The sequence below is a fragment of the Solea solea genome, chromosome 19 (genome assembly GCF_958295425.1).
Source record: "Solea solea chromosome 19, fSolSol10.1, whole genome shotgun sequence".
In the NCBI taxonomy this organism is placed as follows: domain Eukaryota; kingdom Metazoa; phylum Chordata; class Actinopteri; order Pleuronectiformes; family Soleidae; genus Solea; species Solea solea.
The window spans coordinates 7,714,792-7,735,398 of NC_081152.1; the positions used below are offsets into that span (position 1 = coordinate 7,714,792).

General features: G+C 41.6%; 1 protein-coding gene across 1 annotated transcript in view; it reads right to left on the reverse strand.

Moving 5' to 3' along the window:
- Positions 1-20,607, reverse strand: part of LOC131446475 (filaggrin-2-like) — a 52,572-nt gene that overhangs the window by 25,856 nt on the left and 6,109 nt on the right. Inside the window, exon 3 of the mRNA XM_058617721.1 lies at positions 10,904-11,547. Within this exon, the coding sequence (XP_058473704.1) occupies positions 10,904-11,547 (644 nt within the window). The remainder of the gene's footprint in view (positions 1-10,903; positions 11,548-20,607) is intronic.

The window sequence follows — 20,607 nt, forward strand, 5'->3', positions numbered from 1 at the left end:
CTGCGTTTATGTTCCAGCTTCATAAATTTCTTTCTCTGAAGGGAGAGGATCGATTTTCCTCGAGTGCAGCCTCCCGTAGCACGGGAGCAGCAAGAGTCTCTTCAAACGTTCCCTCTCCTCTCTGTTCTCTACCCCTCCTCACCTTTTTTCTATCTGCTATCCATCCATCCTCTCTCACACATGTGCACCCTCTTGCTCTCCCTCCTTGCTAAACAGGTAATCTATAACTGGCCTCCTGTGCAAGCAAGTGGTGAGTAGGAATTACTCAGTGCCTCGTTTTTAATAGCACAATAGGTCAACCTCACAATTATTACAAGAATTATGACTTCTTTTTTTTCTTTTTTTTTAGAAATCACTTCGCTCAGACATGTGATATATTTAATGATGGAGCTGTTAACTGCAAGTGTATTTTAGATACAATTCCTGCTTCACTCCACTCTTCCTGTCTTTCCCCCCACCTCTCAGTTTTCTATGTTTTTGGGTAAATCCCCCCCAAAAAACACCTATTAGAAGAAAACCTTTTACTAGAGCATCAAAAATAATCTGCATGTTTTTTAACAGGCATGCACACACAATAAATATCAAAAATGTCCAACAGGAAGAAATCTTAAATGATTCAAAGTGCAGTAATGACCTTGACTGACTTTGAAATCCATACCATGGGTTTGTACTGAGTGAGTGTGTGTGTGTGTGTGTGTGTGTATCTCCTGTGCAGTGCACAGTGTGAGCTCCCTGGTGTGAGTATATGAGATGATTCATTATATTAGCACAGTTTTCTCTGTGTAAAATAGTGTGACTTTGACTTTGGGATCATGCACTAGATAGAGGGGTGGATACAGAGATGGAAGACACACACACAGTGAGAGAGAGAGAGAGAGAGAGAGAGAGAGGGTTGGGGGAGGCTGTATGAGACTAAGCGTTTGAGTGAATTATTTACACAGGATACAGTAAATGGCTGTTGCGTGCTGCTTAGCTGGCATTCAGATCTGAGCGCAGCCCTCTGATTGGCCGGGTTGGGTCATGTAAAGAGCAGCAGGCGAAGTCGGGTCCACTTTGAGCTACCTGCTCTGTGAAGTAAGTATACTTTATGCACAGGACCAAATGACTAAATAATACAGCCTACATGGGCACATCTTGTTCTCTAGTCCAGACCTCGGTGGACCATTCTCATGAGTCTAGCAGAAACTCCCTCTCTTTGTGTGTTCGCTCTATATTAATATGTTCAGGTGCGGGTTACATGCCAGCTGTGTGAAACTTAGCATTTTTGCTGGCCTTTCAAACTGCGGGGGTAATTAATTTACAGCTTTCAAAGGATTTTGTCACACTGGCTGTTTCCACTGATCTGCTGCATGCGTATGAGGATAAGACCCAATTTGTAAATAACTTTCTTGTTTACTTAGCCGTTTGTGCGTCGTCCTTATTTTACAAAGCGATTTCTTGTATTTGTTTGCAGATCACCTGACTTGTTAAAATGTGCTGATTATATCTGTGAGCCAGTCTGCTGCAACCAAGCAGAGTATGTTGATTTATGTGCTCCTCTTCGGTGCGGCTTAATGTGCAGCGTGTCTGAATTCACTTTAAATATACCGTGTTTGTACTGTAAGGACATCACAGCACTGGAGACACAGAGACGTTGTAGGTAAAGCACACACGTGTGTTCGTGGACAATTACTAGTTCCATCTGTTTTTGTGTGTTGTTGTTGTTTTTTTTTTAAAAAACAGTCTACACTGCATACACCAAGCTGTGTAAGAAAAAAAAATACAGCCTGATAACGTTGCATATTTGTAAAAATTGTGTCATAATGAACACATGTAGGAATAATTCAAACTCATGTTTGTGCTACTTTCACTGGACCAAAATAGAAACACAGGCAGATGCAAGTCATATAATTTAAAGCTGTGTACTTTAATGGCCTCGCTAAGGCTTCATATTGGTCAGATCTTAATTAGTGCATGTATCTGTTTAAAAAAAAAAAAAAATGGCATTTAATATCCAAAAACACAACATATGCTGAGTTTTATCACCCATAAACAGATGCACTGTCAAACATCACTGACCACTGTGATGGGTGACCCTCATTAATTCATCCACACAAGACATATTTTACTGGCATTTGGCTCTTGGCGGGTGGTAATTTAAGACTCTGCACGGCAGCATTGTAATATTCATGCAGAATGATGCAGCATGAAGGTGCAGAATGGCTGACACTGTTTTACTGAAGCAGCCGCGTCACGGCATCGTTAGGCTCCTTGCAGCTAAGGACTGCTGGCCTTTCCTGCGATCGTCCTGAGATCGCTGTGTAACTGTGCAGGATATTAGAGTGTGGCCTCCCCACAGAGTGCTTGCTGCTGCTGAATATGCTTTAATAAACACTATATAGCAGAGACTTACACCTAGGGAGGGAGGAAATTGGGTGCAATTTGGGGGGGTCTTTACTATACGTTACTTGAGATATGAATAAAGAAGAGGTACAGGGAGGTGGGAGGCAAAGGGATGAATAAAAAGTGATGAAGAAACTGAAAACTCTGAAGCTACTGTACATGGGGTTTGGTGGGAGGTTCTTCCTGTTATGCTGCACCCCCCCACAGAGTTGTCACACCCCCTACGGCTGTATGGATGTTTGTAGGATCTTTTGTCTGTGTTTTTGTGCATATTAGAATAAAAGAATCCTTTGGAATGAAGAAGCAAAAATACTCTGGATATCTGGAAGTTCTCCCTGAGACAGTGAGACTTTTAAACCCCCTAACGACTGGATGTGATTGTAAAATAACACATTTTTAAACCTGTACCCTTTATCCATCTCCGCTCATGTGCTCAGTTTTTCACACAATCGCAACTGCATCTACATACCTGCTCCTGTTTCTTATTGTGTCCTCTAATTTAAATGCTAAACTCCTGTGGAAAAGGTATCCTAAAAGTCACCACTACTTGACACACATACCTGCAGACATACACACACACACACACACACACCCCATCAAGAACAAAATACACACTTCGCATTCTTGCATACGCATGTGTGCATGAGAGTCTAATTCCAGGGAGAGCGTGAAAGGGAGGATGCCTGGGGAAGAAGAGCTGAGCAGGGATCAGCCAGAGGACAAGGGTTAATATAATTATCCTGCTAAAACCTTGAGACAGAAGGAACATCATTAGTCATATAGTGAGGCGAGAGCTATCCCCAGCCCCGGGCCAGAGGAGGGGAGTGGAAGAGAGGAGGAAAGTAGGAAAGGAGGGCTTCAAACCCCACCAGTGCAGTTAGCAAGACAATTAGTACAAGGACTAAAACCTGGGGTCTTTGTGAAAAAAAAAAAAAACTGAAAGGACGGTGTTTAACAGTGCTCTGAGCGGAAAATGATTCATTTATGCAATAATTATATTTTCCTTAATAATGTCCGTATAGCTGAGTTAGTGGGGTGATGAAATGGTTCAGAAAGTTGATTCACCTGTTTATTAAACAATTAATGAAACGACCTCTGGACTCTGCTCACTTCTTATAAACTGACTGCGTTTAGTAACCGGCAAATTAATTGATGGATATTAAAGCATAGGTCTGAAAACAATTAGATCAGGGGCTGCTATAGTCAATCACAAAATAATTCATCATATTAGTTCACTCCATTTGAAACGCATTAGGATGGGTAGGGGATGCTATATGCATCTGTCTTTATCTCTTTCAAGTGTGCTGAACTTCATATGACTTTAAACAACTCATACGGCGATACAGAGTCAAAATGACCCCGTGATACGGGCAATTATTTTTTTTGATGAATCAATTAATCATGCAACACGTTACCATAAAATGTCTGAACACAATTAAAACATGGCCATCAAAAAGGTTGATCTGGTACACTGTGTTTTGCTGTCTCAGAGTGCTGTCTTGAAAGTATGGCAGTATATCACTTTCTTTCCTGGGTTAGCATTTACCGTGTTGTTCACATGGAAGGTGACTGAAATATGCTGCTGCTATGTCAAGACTGAGATGTAGAGAGAGAGAGAAGGTCAAGACCTGGCTCTCTTCTCTGCTCCACACAGCTGCCAATCTGGGCACAAAGTGGATTAGGACTTCCTCATTGTGTTCATCCGTAGTAGTTATTTAGGTACATTGGACACTCTAAATTAAGTGTGAGAGTGAATGGTTGTTTGTCTCCATATGTGGCCCTGTGATGGACTGGCAACCTGTCCAGGGTGTACCCCGACTATTATCAGCTGAGACTGGCACCGTGGTAGAAGATGGATGGATGGACTTGCACTATTTTTTTTTTGTTTTTTTCTGTTGGACGATACCAGCTGTCAATGACATGGTGTCCAATTGTCACAAAATGGAAAAACCTAATTTGTTTTGTGCTATTGAAGAAGACCTAAAAGTAGTGATTGAGACCATTAACTCCACAGGAAAATGTTGACTGCTATTATACGTCAATTCAGAGGTAGGATCTTTTTCCGGTCTATGACTATGGCCACTTTTTATGTACCATCTATACAGTACAGCTGAAGATTTTCTTCATATAATTCACCAAACCTGTGGTCGGACAGTTTTTTTGGAATAAAAACTTGCAAGATTCTGTCCCTTAATGACAGGACGACTCCTATGTTACAGTATCTTAACATCAAAAACCAACCGATCACAGTTTGAGAACCCGCGTCTCTCGTCAACATGGACTCATTTAATCTTGCAATTTTTCGCACTCCAATTCTTGCGTTGTCTTTTTCGCGCTCAATCATGTCTCGTAATGACCGCGACAGTCCCGCAGTAAAGACACAGGTTTGCTTTGAACTCACCATGCCAGTAATAATGCTATGCTAATTGATGTGGCTGACTGAGAACAAACCATCTTTCCAAGGACACACTCCCTCTACCTCGTGTTCTCCCACTTACAATTCCCAGCATGCTTTTCAGCTTTAAAGCACGCTTGCGGTATCAAGAGATTCCCCTCTCGCCAGATGCTCGGTAAGGCACAGTGCAGGCACTGGTGGGGAGAATTCTTTATTGTATTTGTGAATTTAAAAGAATATTTATGGGATGAGTAAGAGGAGGGGTGGGAAAGGTGCAGGAGGAAAAGAAAAATCTATCGGAGAGGGTGGGGATGGGGGAAAAAGACATTCATGTGAAACAAAAGAAGGGGAATGAAAGGAAAACTGGCAAAATTGCTGACGTTAACTCTCTGCTCTTCTGAGGGGAAATAAACTGTGATTATCAAATCAGTTACATCCATTGTGTCATAAATCATCGCATATGAGAGGAACAATCACACATTCCTCATTGCAGTCCCTCAGCTTTCTGCATGCCCTTCTTTTCTGGAGAGTTCTCATGAATGATTTAAAAAGTGATCTGTTTTCTGAGGCTCGGCTGCCTCGGAGGGAGATAACTCGGAGGGGTGGAGTCTGAGTGTGGTGGGAGGGGCCACACAACATACTGTGCGACACATGAGCCGCCACTATTTTTCTCTTCTCGCAACCAGCATGGGAGGTATAAGTAGTTATTTTCGCGTGCAAAGTGGTTTTCCTCATGAAACAGAAAAGATTTTCAACTGTGGGTGGAAAATATGGAGAGACAACGTGGAGAGACTGCTCAGCGGTGGCCGCGCGAACTGGAGGATAATATTTACAGAGCATCACACCTCCCATCATTCATCACAAAATCACACACCACCGCTAGTCCCATGAAACTAGGAGTTAATCCATCATCTGCCTCCCTCTTTTCTTTCTCTCCCTCTCCCCCTGATCCTGGCTTATACCTCCCATCCTCTCACCTTCACTCTGCAAAGGACACAAAAGAAAACTTTGGTGTGATTCAAAAATAGTAGTGACAGCTTTCAAAGTCAAAGTCACCCTTCGTGAATAATCAATACACAAAATGACCGAAGGCTCCGAAAGGGGAGCAGAGGAGAAGCATGTGTACTGCCTTGTTCTCCGCTGGAGAAGACGGACAAGCCTCGAGGCCACAGAGATTTTTCTCTATCTGCTCTGTCATCCTCATTCATGCTTCCACTACAAGTAAAAACCTTTGTAACAGCTGGATTTAGCCAACGTAAGCCGTTCAGGGTCTAATTAGTCAATCCCTCAGGAAGCGATGTGACTGCCAGTACAGATCAGGGTTATTGGAGAGTTGTGATTTTCAAGTTTTAATGAGTAAGTCTGTAGTTTATATGGCAATTTAGTTCTTATTGTGTAATTGATCGGCTCTGACTGTTAAGCTTTATGTTTCAGCTGTTGCTGTGTGCAGTTTTCTTTCACTCAGCTTTACTGTGAAACATAATAAAGCAGGAAGAGAGATATCATCACTTTACTTCCCCTTAATTATTCTTCAATGTCTGGAAGTACAGTAGCTGTGTCAGCGGGGGGCCAAGATGGCATTGAGAGAAGCACACGCACACACACACACACAGACAAATGAGCCAAACAGATATGAAACAACATGACCATGTTAACAAAAAAAAATCTGAATATCATTTATATTCATATGGCTTGTTTTCTGCCAGGACTGTTCTTAACTCATTTTCATGACTGGTGAGTGTGTCACTATCGGGACGTGGGTGTGGTAACTTTGTTGTTTCCAGTTGGTTCACCTTCTTAGACCTCACTTAAACATAATCTACTTAATGAATTTGGTGCAGTCAAACTTGGTTAGTGTTAGCGTTCGGCCTAATGTCTGACTCCTTGTTTGTTATTTTTTACAATATAGTTTGTGTATGGTAGCAATTCTATTCTGTGGTCAAGAATTTTGACCATAATTGGCAAAATAGCCTCACTATTCTCAAACTCATTCCCTCCAAAATTCCCATGGGCACGAGGCATTGGAAGTGATGTTGCTTTTGAAAATGTGGTGTCCCATTTTGTAGCCTTGATATAAGTTATTAGAACGGTGCAATATTGAGGTTACCAGCTGTCAATCACGCTGGTGTCCACTCATGTGTGCTGTGCTTTATTGTATGTTTTCATCTAAATGGGAACATAACTTAAAAAAGACCTGAAACTAGCGAATGAGACCATTCTCCATTCAAGCTGACTTGAAAAAGCAAAAAAGCCTATTACTGTGTTCTTAACCCTTTCTTCTGCTGACTGCCGTAGAAAAATAGACAACACATACTTCTCTTTCTTTAAATGTCATTCTTTGCCCATCAGCCAATCAAATCAAATTCAGATGTCTGTGAGAAGAGGACCTGATGGTGGAGAGATAACCAGCCAGGAGAGAAAACCAATGCTCCATCTCCTCCCTCTCCATCTTTGCTCTAATCCACTTAGTTGGCTCTTCCTGAGCTTACTGCCTTTCCTTTATTCCATTATAAAGACCCACAGTACAACCTGCTGCTTATTTCATTAAAAAGGCCTAGTCCATGACCCCACATCTAATCCATGTGGACTACAAGCAAGCCAAGGCCCGCTATAGTCCATGCCTCACAATCCAGCAGGGTTCCTGACAGATGAGACGGAGGCACGAGAGAGAGAGAGAGAGAGAGAGAGAGAGAGAGAGAGAGAGGTCCAATGACTGAGGGAGAATTTGAGATCTGCGCTCATGAGTGAAGCTTCCTGGTGAATATGATTTCACTGATGTAAATGATGATAGAGTTGAGGCTTTGCTACTCTATCTTTGATGGTTGGAGATGACTTTCACATGTCACATCAGTGATATGGAAATGGCCACATCCAAGTCTCGAATATCGCCTGTAAAATGAGCATAAAGCCCGAGGCTTTTTAAAACCCCAAACACCTTGGCTTAGAGTGTATATTGTAGTTGGTACTGTAGCTCATTACAGTTAACCTTGGAAGAAAACTTTGCTGCACAAAGTGAGTGAGGCTCAATATTAGAATAATATTCTATCAGCTCTGTCTAATTTGACTTTTCCTCCAGTACTCTTTTTGACTTTCTTGTTTTTGTACCAACTTCTTGATTCCTGCTCCACCTCTGGCTGCCCTCTACTATAAATGTCCTCTCACAACTTGCCCCGCGATCCAGTTTGCTGAGTGTTTTCATCACGTCCACAAATCTAAACTTACAATCTCCCTCCCATCAAACATCGCATGCCTGCGTTTGCACTTACTGGCCTATCAGGTTACATATTTATTGATAAAGCAGCAGTATTTGGGCCTGACTACCTGGCTTCCCGCATACCTGCACCAGCTCTTTTGACTCCTGCCAGTCACTCTGCCACTGCAACGTCAGTTAAAACAGACCTATCCCTTAGAGCTAACATCTTAAATTAGCTTATGGGGAAAGGGCTTGTTTTTCTCTCACTGTCCGGGCACAGATCATTAAGTACAGTTAACTAATAATAATTACTTTTAACTGGGTTCAGATGGAGAGCCATAGCTAAAGGCCTGGGGATATACAATACAGCCAGGAAGTGACTACAGCCCTCTCTCCATCGATAACACTAGCATATCTCATTACCTTGGTGACCTGCACTACACTGCCACTCGGTCTTGATCATATAAAACCCATTTCGGTGCGCCGTCCCCGCTGGAGCACCAGCAGAGTGGAATATTCATTATTCAAATTTTAAGCATTGGAAATCCCAATATGTTACTAAGGCCAGATGAGATGAGATGAAATAGCTTAGCCTTTTGTCCAGGGAACATTGACTAATCATCTCGACCCCAAAATCAATTTCCGAGCCATAAGCATCAGACACTCCTGATTGTACTGTACTGTTGAGGACCCCCCATCACTATCACCTAATACTCCTGCTGGCTGCCCAGAATAACTTATTGATTAGTGATTATGTTACGGGAGGTGAGGGTGGCCGGGGCGGAAGATGGACTGGCCTCAGTCATCTCCACAGAGCTAAATTTGGGTCCTCTGTTACCAGATCCAGCACATATTGACACTATCGCCAGCTGCCACCACGCAGCCACCAGCCCTATAGGGGGTGTTTCAGGCAATGTGGCACAGCAGGGATTCAGGGAATTTAGTTGATAAATTCTTACATGTGGGCCATTTGCAGACTGCAAAACAAAGGAAAGGAGCACAAATATTTCAAACTGGGATGGGTGAAATTTTTCCAGCTGTGATGGAATGTTGCATCTCCAAGGTACTTGGCCTGATCTCTCCTGAACCCTTAGCATATTCCGGGCAAGAATGTTGCACTTTCCATCTCACTGTTCTGCATTAAGGATATGAATATGGAAATAGAGACATTGTTATTTTGTTTTTATGCTGGCAGGAGACGCAGTCAAAGAGCTGAATCAATAGCAGTGTAAAACAGACAGCCGTCATGGCGGCGCAGATGCTGTCGAGTTACTCGTCATGCCTCTGATTCTTGAATACAGGCATGCTGTCTATAATCACCACGGTCGCAATATGGCGGCTCGTGTGTTTCAGTGTAAACAAAACAAAGTTGACATAAGGAGGGGTCTTCTTAATGGCAATATAGCCAGATTCCTGTATTAAAGGCGCTTCTGATGCTGTGCTCAGCCTGAAAAGTGGCTGTGATCAATACTGTACCTGCAGGCCTTTTACCCAGTGCCAGAGGGCTTGTGTGTGTCTGTGTGTGTGTGTGTGTGTGCTGTGTCAGCATCCACTCAGGACTTCATCAAACATCCCCCATACCCTGACTCCACACACACCCACATCGGCTGATGCTCCGCTCATTTTCACTTTCCCCTTCTCCTCTCTCTCTCTCTCTCTCTGACTCTCTCACACACACACACACACACACACACACACACGCGCACACAAAGTTTGCCTCCCTCCTCTATTCCAGGCCATCCCAACGAGGATGTTAAATACCATTCAAATGTCAGCCTGCCGTATTGATTGGAATAATAATTCTGAAAGGTAGGAGAGATGGCTTGTTGATGCTAAGCAGGGCGCGTGACGGCCTGAGCATCCTTCACTGTCATAAAGTTGCCATGTAAGGGGTTCCAGCTCCCTGGCAAAGTGTGGATGGCGGTTTACGCTAAGACCACCGAGGCCGTATGTTTCTGTCATTAATCACTGTCCTCACAGGCCAGTGACAGGCAGACCAAGACCCACGCTGAGAGAGAAAGGGTCATTTTAAACGTCCTCGGATCACAGTAGCTACGTGTGTATCTGTGCATGCATGTCAGAGCAGAGGGTTATGTTCACCACCAGGTGGTTTTCTTTTATCTGTCATGTTTAAGTGTAATGAAAGACACAAGTGATACTCCGGCATATGGAGGCAAGAATACTCAAACTATATAGATGCATACAGGACACATCTCATGTTACTGATGTGTAACTGGAGCCATGTTAACGGACTAAATATAATTGCGGGATATATTTCTGCCAAGAAAAAACTTTTGCATAATTCATGTCAGTGATTCTTGTTCAACTGAACAAGTGAGTAAAATGTGATTTGTGTTCTACATAATTTTAGGGAATGCACTATCACATGGCATTTTAATTCATGAGAAAGACAGCCCCTTCTAATGTTTAGTATTAAGTGTCAATCAAACTAGACCCACAGGGTGTGACATATATTGAAAAGCTATTTAAACATTTCATGGGAGAATTATTCACACCGGTCACAATCACTGAATCGGATATCGGAAAAACAAAAATCTAAAATCTGATACTATCCAAAAACTTTAAATATCACATAAAGGCTCCACTAAGCAGTTTGTAAAATTGTGGGCTGTTTATTTCATCTTTATTGGAGCAGAGTATGTGTTAAACAGTTGGAGCATTATCTTTTTGAAATGGCCGCTAATGGGTAGGTGATAAATGCATGAGCTTTTAACAACTAAGTGGTTAAAAAATGTTTTTTTCCCTGATTCTGTCAATGCACATTTATTGATTTAACTGAACAATGTAGCTCCTATTTCCTAATTTTGCAGTTCAAGTGTTTTTCCAGTAGTCGTTGTGGGTATTCTTTGTGTAAATATGGTGCTTTTAATGGTAGTTATTATTTTAATTGTCAAGGCAACATTGACCCTCACCTGGCTGGTACCTCGATGTTTGAGATGGCATAGAAGTACTTGAGCAGGTTGTCTCTCTGGACATATGTGCCTCCAAGGGCCGGCCTGAGAAGCCTCAACCTAAGGTTGGTGAAGGTGAAGAAGTCCTTCAATCCCTTCATACTTTCCATGCGAGTGTACAGATTGTCCATGTTCTGTAGCCGAGCTCCGGCAAACACAGCAAAGCGTGCCCGCACCTCAAACTTAACATTCTTGTCATTCTTGGAACCGACCCAACGCGAGTACTGCTCAGTGCAGATGACCTTTGTGATGTTGGCAGGTGAAAGGTCACGCACACGCTTGGGTGGCATGTTGAAGGCGTCCAGACAGTCGTCAGCATAGAACTGGTAGGGCTGCCAGGAGCGCCCATGGTCCATGGATTTATCCAGCACCATGATAGTGGGACGACCGTACTCAAAGGTGATCAGGGCGTCATCTGTGAGCTCCAGACTCTTGTTCCAAGACATAGTAATGTTAGCCAGCAGGGGCTCTGGGTGGCGTCTCCATGTGACCGTCTGCCAGTAAGTGATTAGGCCGTTGCGTTCACGATCCTGCATCAGCTGAGGAGGATGAGCCAAGTCTGGGTTAGAGGCATCGCACTCATCACTGCACAGGTATGGATTCTCCTAAAATAGAGATGGACACAGAGAAGTACAATCAGTCAGGTTTTAAAGCTGCTATATGTACAGTAAGTCATTCATTATATTAAGTCATAGAATGACCATGACATGCCATCATTTGTGGACCGCGTAGTGTTTATGTTTTGGTTTGGTGTTTTGGTCCGTAAAATGACCAACGCATCAACCACCCATTAATGCAGCCTGTAGGACTTTCTGTAACACCAAATGTTAAGCATAATGTAATTGCCCTGTCTTTTTTGGCAATCAAAAAAGGCCACACCGGTAAAAAAAAATTCCATGATCAAACTCAAAACAATTATTCAGTCAAAATATAGTATAACAAACCATTATACATGGTCAAAAAACTGTAAACTTCCTCTGCCCCATGGCTCTTATTTAAAAGAAGTAGTGGTTAAAATCTACCCCGAGGATATTTGACACTTCCAGAAAGTAAAACGTCATAAGCAGCTGCTCCTTGTTTTTCTGGAGAAAAAAAAGCTGGTCATCCAGTGCCAGCTTTATCACAGTAACATTAGATTCCTTGGAATTGCTTCATCTGGGGAAAATGTCATTGCACTCTGTTCAAAGTTTGCCACTGAAAAATCTTAGTTTGAAGGGCTATATGCCCTTACACTTCACTCCCCCCTCGACCTCAACAATGATCTGGTCACACTACACCTACGTGTGAACGCGCAAAACAGAGGGGTGGGGCTCGGTGGTCAGGGGAAATGGGTGAAATGGGATTGAGCCAAAAGATGTGTGTATACTTTTGTGCAGTCTAGTTCTTCTCCAAAACACCTACATCGTGTTTTTTTCTAAATGAGAAGTAACTTTAACTCCTGACCAAGGGCACAGAGGGACAGAGAGCTTTAAAGGAAACTTGCCAAATAACAACACAACAGGAAGTGTGAAGGTCAAGAGGATCATGCATCATCACTGTCTTTGCATAGACAGCAGAGTGCTGCTGCACTTTTAACTCCAGAGAATTGATCCCTCTCTTTTAGGGATGCCAAGACTTTCAAGCCATGGTTTCTCTGCTCGACTCACAAGTCAACGGGATTATTCACACGTACCGCAGGGAGCCGCAGGCCTTTCTCCACCTGCCTCTCGATCCCTCTCTGTGCAGAGATCTCACGCCACACATTGTCCTTTCCCTCAAAATTAAAATAATCCCAAATATCCATGTGAGAGAAAACCTTTGTTCCTGTACCTCTAACCTTGTCCCGAGACATAATACTGTATGTAATTAACTGGTCTTCCAGTTGAGTATGAAAACAAGTCAGTGAAGTTTATTTGTATGGCACCTTTGACAGACATAAAACCACAAAGTGCTTTATAATCAAAGTAATCACATAAATTAAAAACATCTTAACATCCAATCAAGTACAAGGATTAGAAGCAATTATGCTGTCGTTAAAGTTTTGCTTAAATGTAAAAATAAAGCCACCGTGATTGAAGACACTGCTGACTTTTTCTGTAATAAACAGGAACATGAACTTTCTCTGACTTTATCAAAGTCATGCAAACAGGGAAATATTAAAGCAAATAATGCTGTGAGCAGATATTGTTGCAATGTCCAATGTTTTTTGACAGACGCCTGAGGGGGTGGTGTTTGTTCTGCCCATAACTTTTTATCAAAAGTTTTCATGGCCCTTCATCTAAATTTAGTTTCTATTTCCAGGTCCCAGAATCCATCACTCCAGTTTCCTGTACCTGCTCATGTTGACACATTTTCAGACATTTTAGTCTCACTGATGTAGCTCACTGTTGTAAGCCAACAGCTGTCTTACATCTGCATCACCTCAGAGTTTTAATATTATATTATATAATATACACAAAGAAAACCCAAAGATCCACACGGTCATCTCACCTGGTAGATAGTATCACACAAATAATGCACTAATTTATCTGATCAGGGCTCATTATTGTCTGAAATCATATCAAAAGTATTCATTTACACAGCCACTGACTTCTTTTTTTAATGTATTTTACTGTATATAATGTAGTCGCAGCATTACAGTCTAAAATCCAAGTCCCAAAGCTGTCATTTCTTACACAATAAAGCTATTTTTTTTATCTGTTCAATATTTCGAAAAAAAACCTTTAAATGTAGGAGGTAAATTTTATTTAGACGAATAATTAGCTGCGGATCCCCGTGGAGCTTTCACTTGTTCCCAGCCTCCACCTGTGTTTTCTATTCTCTTGCAGTAACTTATGTTATTATTATTTCATTTATTGGGAGTCCAATGGATTTCTGGATTTTACTGCATTGTGCTTAACAAGCTCTTGATGGAGTGCAGAGTATAAATATCTTGTTTTTTTTCTTTCTTTTTTTACACCTCCACCTCCTCCCTCCTCTCAGGCTTCCTCTCCTTTCCTTTTTTTGCTCTTATTATTGTGTCTGTCTTATATTACTTCTAACCGTAGAGTTTAAGTATGTGACCAGTAATGCCTTATTGGTAATACGATGCTAATTACGTTGACAGCAGTAAGAATATTTTTAGAATTTTGGGGATTTTGTTTTAGTATTATTGTACAAAGGACAAAGAAGTGGTATAAATAGTCCTTGAGGAAGGCACACACTTTAAAACATTTGACCCACATATGACAAAAACATGTAGCTTGTTGCATTTTACAATTTTGCACACTACGTTTTACTACACACTATGTATCTACATAGTTACATAGTGTTTAACTTGTGCTTAACATGAATCCTCAGCGAACATTATTATGGCCAAGGAGAGAGAGGGAGAGAATGTTTTCCAAGCTATTTTACCAAGGCTTTTCTTGCTTTTATTAGACACGGCACAGTTTACGTGAAAGGAGGCGAGCTTGTGTCAGAGATGACATGCAGCAAAGCACTGAGGTCAGAACTGAACCGCGACTACTGGAGAGGACTCACTGCTCTTCAGGCTTCTGCTACAACCAGGTGAGATACAAGCACCCTGGACCGAGAACCATATTATCACTCATTTTCAACAGTTTTATCCTCCACTTGAGGGTCTCGTTGGCATTTATTCAGATTGTGGGATGAAGCCTTGAGTACCCAAATAGAACCTACCTACACACAGAGAACATGCAAATTCCACACAGAAAGGTCCTTAGTTGAACCGGCATCCAAAACAGCAACCTTCTTGCTGTGAAGCACCTCCTCAACAACACTTCAATATTTTACTTATTTAAACTATGAATGTGAATAAGTCTGGGTTAAATAATAAGGAAACCTGTTCATCAGCAAATAATAACAGCAAAATACTAATGTAAAGAATTTAGTTGAAACATTGCTGAGTACACACTTGATTGATGTGGAAGAAGAAGTAGTGGTTTGGGCACATCACTAAGGTGTGCAATGGAAGACAGCAGAGATTAACACTAAAGAAGATGAGACACTTGAAGAGTAATAATCAATCAAATCAAATGATAATATTAGGCTACAACCACCCAAACCTAAATTAGTTATATTACCCCAGCATTTTTTTTAAATGACCATTTTCAATGACTGGAGTGTGTGTGTGTTCACCTCTTTGTCATTATACTCATAACATTTTAGTTTTAATGCGAATGGAAACGGCAGCAATTTAAAAAGGATGTGATTTTTTGCAGCTTCATTTATCCTCTTATTAGAGTGATGCAGGAAATTAACTAACCATAATGACTGCCTATTTAACCATTAATTAAATTAAAGCCATGACTGAGATACTGGAATTACACATTAATGTAATGAAGTGTTGCCAGTGCTTTAGTTCAGCATAGCAGAATTAGATCATGGTGACATTTAAGTGATAGTCCAACCAGCAAACACTCGGGGGGGAGACCTAAAAGTTAGCTGTAAATAGTTTGTACTTCTACGCTTGATGGAAAATGGTTGATGTCATCAGCAGGAGGCGAGCTCTTGTACATGTGCAATCCCACATGTGCTTGCTAATGAGAGTTGTGCATAATGAATGGATTGCAAGTTGTGTATTCAGCCGTATTGCACACAAATACAGCTGTGTATATTATGTGGTGCAGGCTCAGAGAATGTAGATGAACAAAAAGTCATTTAAAGTCTTTCTTTGGATGTTTTTATAATTTTCCAGTGAGTTGTTTACCTATTTGAGCTTGGATACCCAACCTGATGGGTTTGGGTTCAGACAAATATTTTGAAATTGGTCTGAATGTTTTGGGAAAAGTACCTAATTCCAATTTTTCTGATATGCGTTATATGTTTTGAGTCAAGCAACAGAACAATATTAACTTTATTATAGAATTTCAAAGGACATGGAGCATTCCCACATGTGACCCTATCAAAATGATGAGAACTAAAATATATGAGTTGTTTATTTATAAATTACATTAAGTGTCATTGAACACAGAACAATCAATAATGTCGTGATTTAACTGCAGCCTTTGCGATTTGCTAATAGCGTTGTTTTCAAATGGTGATTTTGGTTCACTCATATACAGCTGCTCATATACTCGCTGCACACGCGCCGCTCACGCCACACTCCCTGACAATTAGGGTTAGGATTAGGATATGGGATTATAAATGGGGCGTGTCATGAGTAGGGGTGTGCGGTGTGAGTGTTGGTTATGCTATGAGCCGACCGCAGACCATAGCAGGACACCTCTCATTTGATTTGGATGTGATTATTTGTTCATCCCTAGTTGGATTTGGTCTTGTTGGCTGAGCCGAGGGAGAACGAGCAGTTACCATGGTAAAAGTGACACAAACTCAGTGGAGCCTGGGTCTGGTTTTGGTAAGACTGGGTTAGTCTAGCTGAGTTCAAGTTAAAGAGAAAAATGCGGCGTATGCAGTACTCTAATGCCTGTAGAGGATTTTGGATGGAGTATCACCTCAAACAGCAGTTTCTTCTTTATGATCTAAGCTCTAACGTGAAAGCAATACTGCATCATATCAATATACTGTGCAAGCTCGGATCATGTGTCACCGCTTCTTTGCAGTCGTTCACTTTTTTTCCTCCACGTCTTTTGCCAAGGAGCAGCATCTGCCGACGTTACCGCCTTTTGAATAGAGTCATTGGGCTGTACCTAGGGAAAGGGGGCAGTCACTCAAACCCACTGTAGTGATCTAATAACAAAGGCAAAAGTTACAATCCTGCAAGGCCGCGATTATAAATCATCTGATATATGGTGACAACACAGAGAGGAGAGAAAACTCCAAACATAAGCAAAGCCTGAGCCTTTGCTGAGGGAAGCTGTACGGCACAGAAGAGCCTATACATGACCATTATGCATGTGCAGTGAAACTATAGTATCTTTATACCAAAAACTGCACATAATCTATCTCTTTCTTCACCAGAATGACACAGAGTATTGGATAACACAATTATCTCCCTTGCACTGACTCGGATAGAGATCACTGTCTGTGCAAACACGCTTAGGATGATAATCTACAATACTCATAAGCAAGTGCAACCAGGAAAGATAATAATAATTAGATAAGTGGGCAGGGGGGTGTAGTTGAAAGTGAGAAGCTGGTTTTATTCAAAAGCTGCTCTGTAGTTAAGTGTAGTGGCCCTGCTGCTTCTGTGCTCTCTATCGTGGCGTCCCATGACCTTACGACAGACACAGTCTACATAAACAAGACTGGATTAGTCGTCTGTCGTTCTTGGAGTGAGCCAAAACCTACAAATCCTATTGAAAATGATCACATTGTTCCATACACAGTGGAAACGGCAGGCTTGCTCCGGGAAGTGTGTGTTTGAGACTGCGTGTGTGTGTGTGTGTGTGTGTGTAGAAGGTAGGGCTCGCCAGTAACTCAATAACAACAACACATGTTTTCTTCATTATCAATATCAAATGGTCCAATTTATAGCGACACTATGTGAATGTTACGCCTCAGATTTGTGAAATGTGTCACTGTCCATGAAGAAGTTTAAAATCACAATTAACTGCTTTATTCAACATTCACTCAGGAGCAAAAATGACTCTTCATGATAACGCTTTTGTCCATATCGTTCCAGCTGCAGTTTGAATTAAACATTAAAGGAGGAGAGATCAATATGATCATTTTTGTTGACTCGCTCACGTCACTTTGTTGAGACCAAAAGCTGCTCTTCATCTCTCTGCTCTGACCTTCTGAGTTGTAGCCGCAGTAGAGGTGACATGTATGTGCTGTGACATTACATAGGCTTGATGATTTTGATCCCTCCTGAGAGATTTATGTTTAAGCCCTTTGTGTGCCCTGTCCTCCTTATCCCGCTCTGTCCGCTGCCACTACTCTGCCCCGCACCAGTGTATCTGTTCCATGTAAACACACTCTCGCTCGCTCACACTTCCACACAGACAGACAGACACACAAACACACACATACAGAGCCTGAGCCAACTGCTGCGGCAGGTGGCCCGCGCCGCTAAGCCCCTCCAGCAATTATTCTCGCCGGAATCCCGTCTCCACGACAACGGCCACCATGATGCCCCACAGCCATGAGTTACTTCCTTGTTATCACTTGCGGTGCAACAATGCCATTGGAAACATCTCATTAATAACTTCTCAAGTGTGATAGTGTTGCCTCGCTGTGCGGCCACAAGCACGGGCTACCTCGTTTGATTTTTGAGACTCTGTGAACCGAAAAATCATTGTCGCTTTACAAGTCGTATATTTCAAGGTTTTTTGAACACAATGGCAGTAACGAAGCACTTACTGGTTGCTTATGGATATATAAAGCTGCCATAATGCATTTATGCAGGCATAAAGCACAAAGAAAACTGTGCTCTCCTTGTTGTCCCGTCCCTCCCTCTTGCTTTTATGACCGTTTCCCGTCCCCCGAAACTTTTTTCAGTCATCGCCTCTCTTTATTTCTTCCTCCCCTTATATAAGTTTCTAAGTTATATTGCCAGCAAGGGGAATAAAGGTAAGGACGCACACTCAGAGAATACAATTTATTTTGTTTTGGTGAAACATCAAATGAAATGACCTTCCCATTAAAAAGGCCACAGAGGGGAAGAGGAAGGGATATTGCTTTTTCACTTATAACGTTAATCTTTTATTATGTTGGAATGTTTTTCCATCATACTGGAGGTTCTTGTTATCCCGTGAAGATTCATTGTGTGTGTGTTTGTGTGTGTGTGTCTGTGCCAGTGTTTGCACTGTACAGTATGTGTGTGTATTTTGGTGTGTGCCTACATGTGTAAATTATAAATCTGCCTTTTGATTTTTATGACCTCAAACACTAAGAATTCACGAGCTGTAAAATGTCTTGCTCACTAAGCAGCAGTTGACAAGTGTAAATGTGTCTGCGTGTGTGTGTGTGTGTGTGTCTGCAAGCCAAAGTAAATGTTAACGGGGGAATGAATGATTCTTTTGGAGAAGAAGAGGAGGACAGAGCGGGGGACGAGACGCTGCTCCAGAAGAGAGAGAGAGGCCACAGTTTGCATGGTCACCATCACCGTAGTTGGGCCATTACATGATTAAGCTCGGGCTGGACAAAATAGTTACAAAGCTTATCACAAAATTAGTCAATATCAGTAGTTTAGTCAAATGATTAAAGGCAGATTTTTTTGCTTTTAAAAACGTGTAATAAATGTGAAAAATTGTGGTTGTAGACGCTTTAAGGGCAGAAAACAAACAAACACCTGTGTAACCCAGAAACATTTCACAAATCTGAGGTAAAACTTTGAAAGCGATTACATGTGTTATACCTCCAAATGTGTTTGTACAATGCATAAACATCATATCGCTGTTTATTGAACCTGTGTTATGTACAGTTGAAGAAATGTATGTCGTTATTGAATTACTGCCCAGACATTAGTAAGTGCACTGTACAAACAAAATATCAGAGAGAGTTATTGTTACTGAATTCAGGTAAAAGCTTTTTTTATTGAGGTCTGTTGTTGAATCTAAACTAATCATAAAGGAGAGGCCATTTATATAAAGGCAGACGCAGAGTTTATGAAGTTTGACTTTAATCTTGGAGACAATTGATTGGAGATGTGCGTCAGAGCTTTTTATATTATGATTTTGTCACAGTGATTTGGCATGACCTAGCATGAACCAGCGATACTGTTTTTTTTTTTTGTTTTTTTTTCTGCCGTTATTGTCAATGTTCAGTCAGAAACTCTGCGATCATAGTTACAAATGTATAGCTTTGAGCTAGTGTTACTTACAGAAATCTGGCTGACACTCACTTCTTTCTAATCCCACACTAAACTTTTTTTTATTATTATTTTTTAATGTTTTTGTCTGTGGCTCTGACTCCCGTGACAACACTTAAGGCAACTGACGGTATCAGTTATTATTGAGCTTCACACGGCTCTATACGAGTTTCTTCACACATGCAGGTCTATAAAAAAAAACACTTTGATGTGTAAAATCAGTGCAATTTCCCTTTGAGTGTCTGGACTGGTTTGACGGTGTTTAAGGAAAAACGCTGGTATTCTCTCTGGTATTTCTCCATACTTGTTACTGAAGAAGAATCCTTGTCGTTCCTTGGTCATGATACATTGTATCTACCTCCGATAGTACAGATGTCTTGGGTAATTTGAACTCTAGTAAGAACATCACTCGGGGCAAAGAGCACAAGTTTCTCTCACAAACTTTAAATTATCAGAATCATCATCTCAAACATTTGCTTTTGAGCCGGACCAAAAGTAAACACAATGTATTCCCTTGGAAATCTTTGCAGGAAAGTATTTCAAAAAGTATTTTTGGAAAGAATCATGTCCTTTTCCCCCTAACCCATTGTTGTTGACATAGTGTGGCAGTGAGAATTGTGCCATTGCACAAAAACACTTCAGCAGAAATAATCTCAAATATATACAGAGGCTGCCATGGGACGACTTCCTGTTTCCTGTCCTCTATGCTCTCATCTCTGCGACTGAAGCGCTGTCATGAACTGTAGTCAAAAGCGAACAATACATATGACCTGTATCAGCAAACCAGCTGTCGGTCCTGTGATCCCGACTGGTGCAACATGGCGGCTTCCCGAGTTCACCTCGCGCTGTCTCAGCCACTGCAGTCAATCCCTCTTAGAATCACCTGAGTCGGGGATAAATCTCACTTATAACTGTCCTCCTGTTTCTGCCAACGCATCTAAACACTCACTGATCACTTTCATCTGTGTCC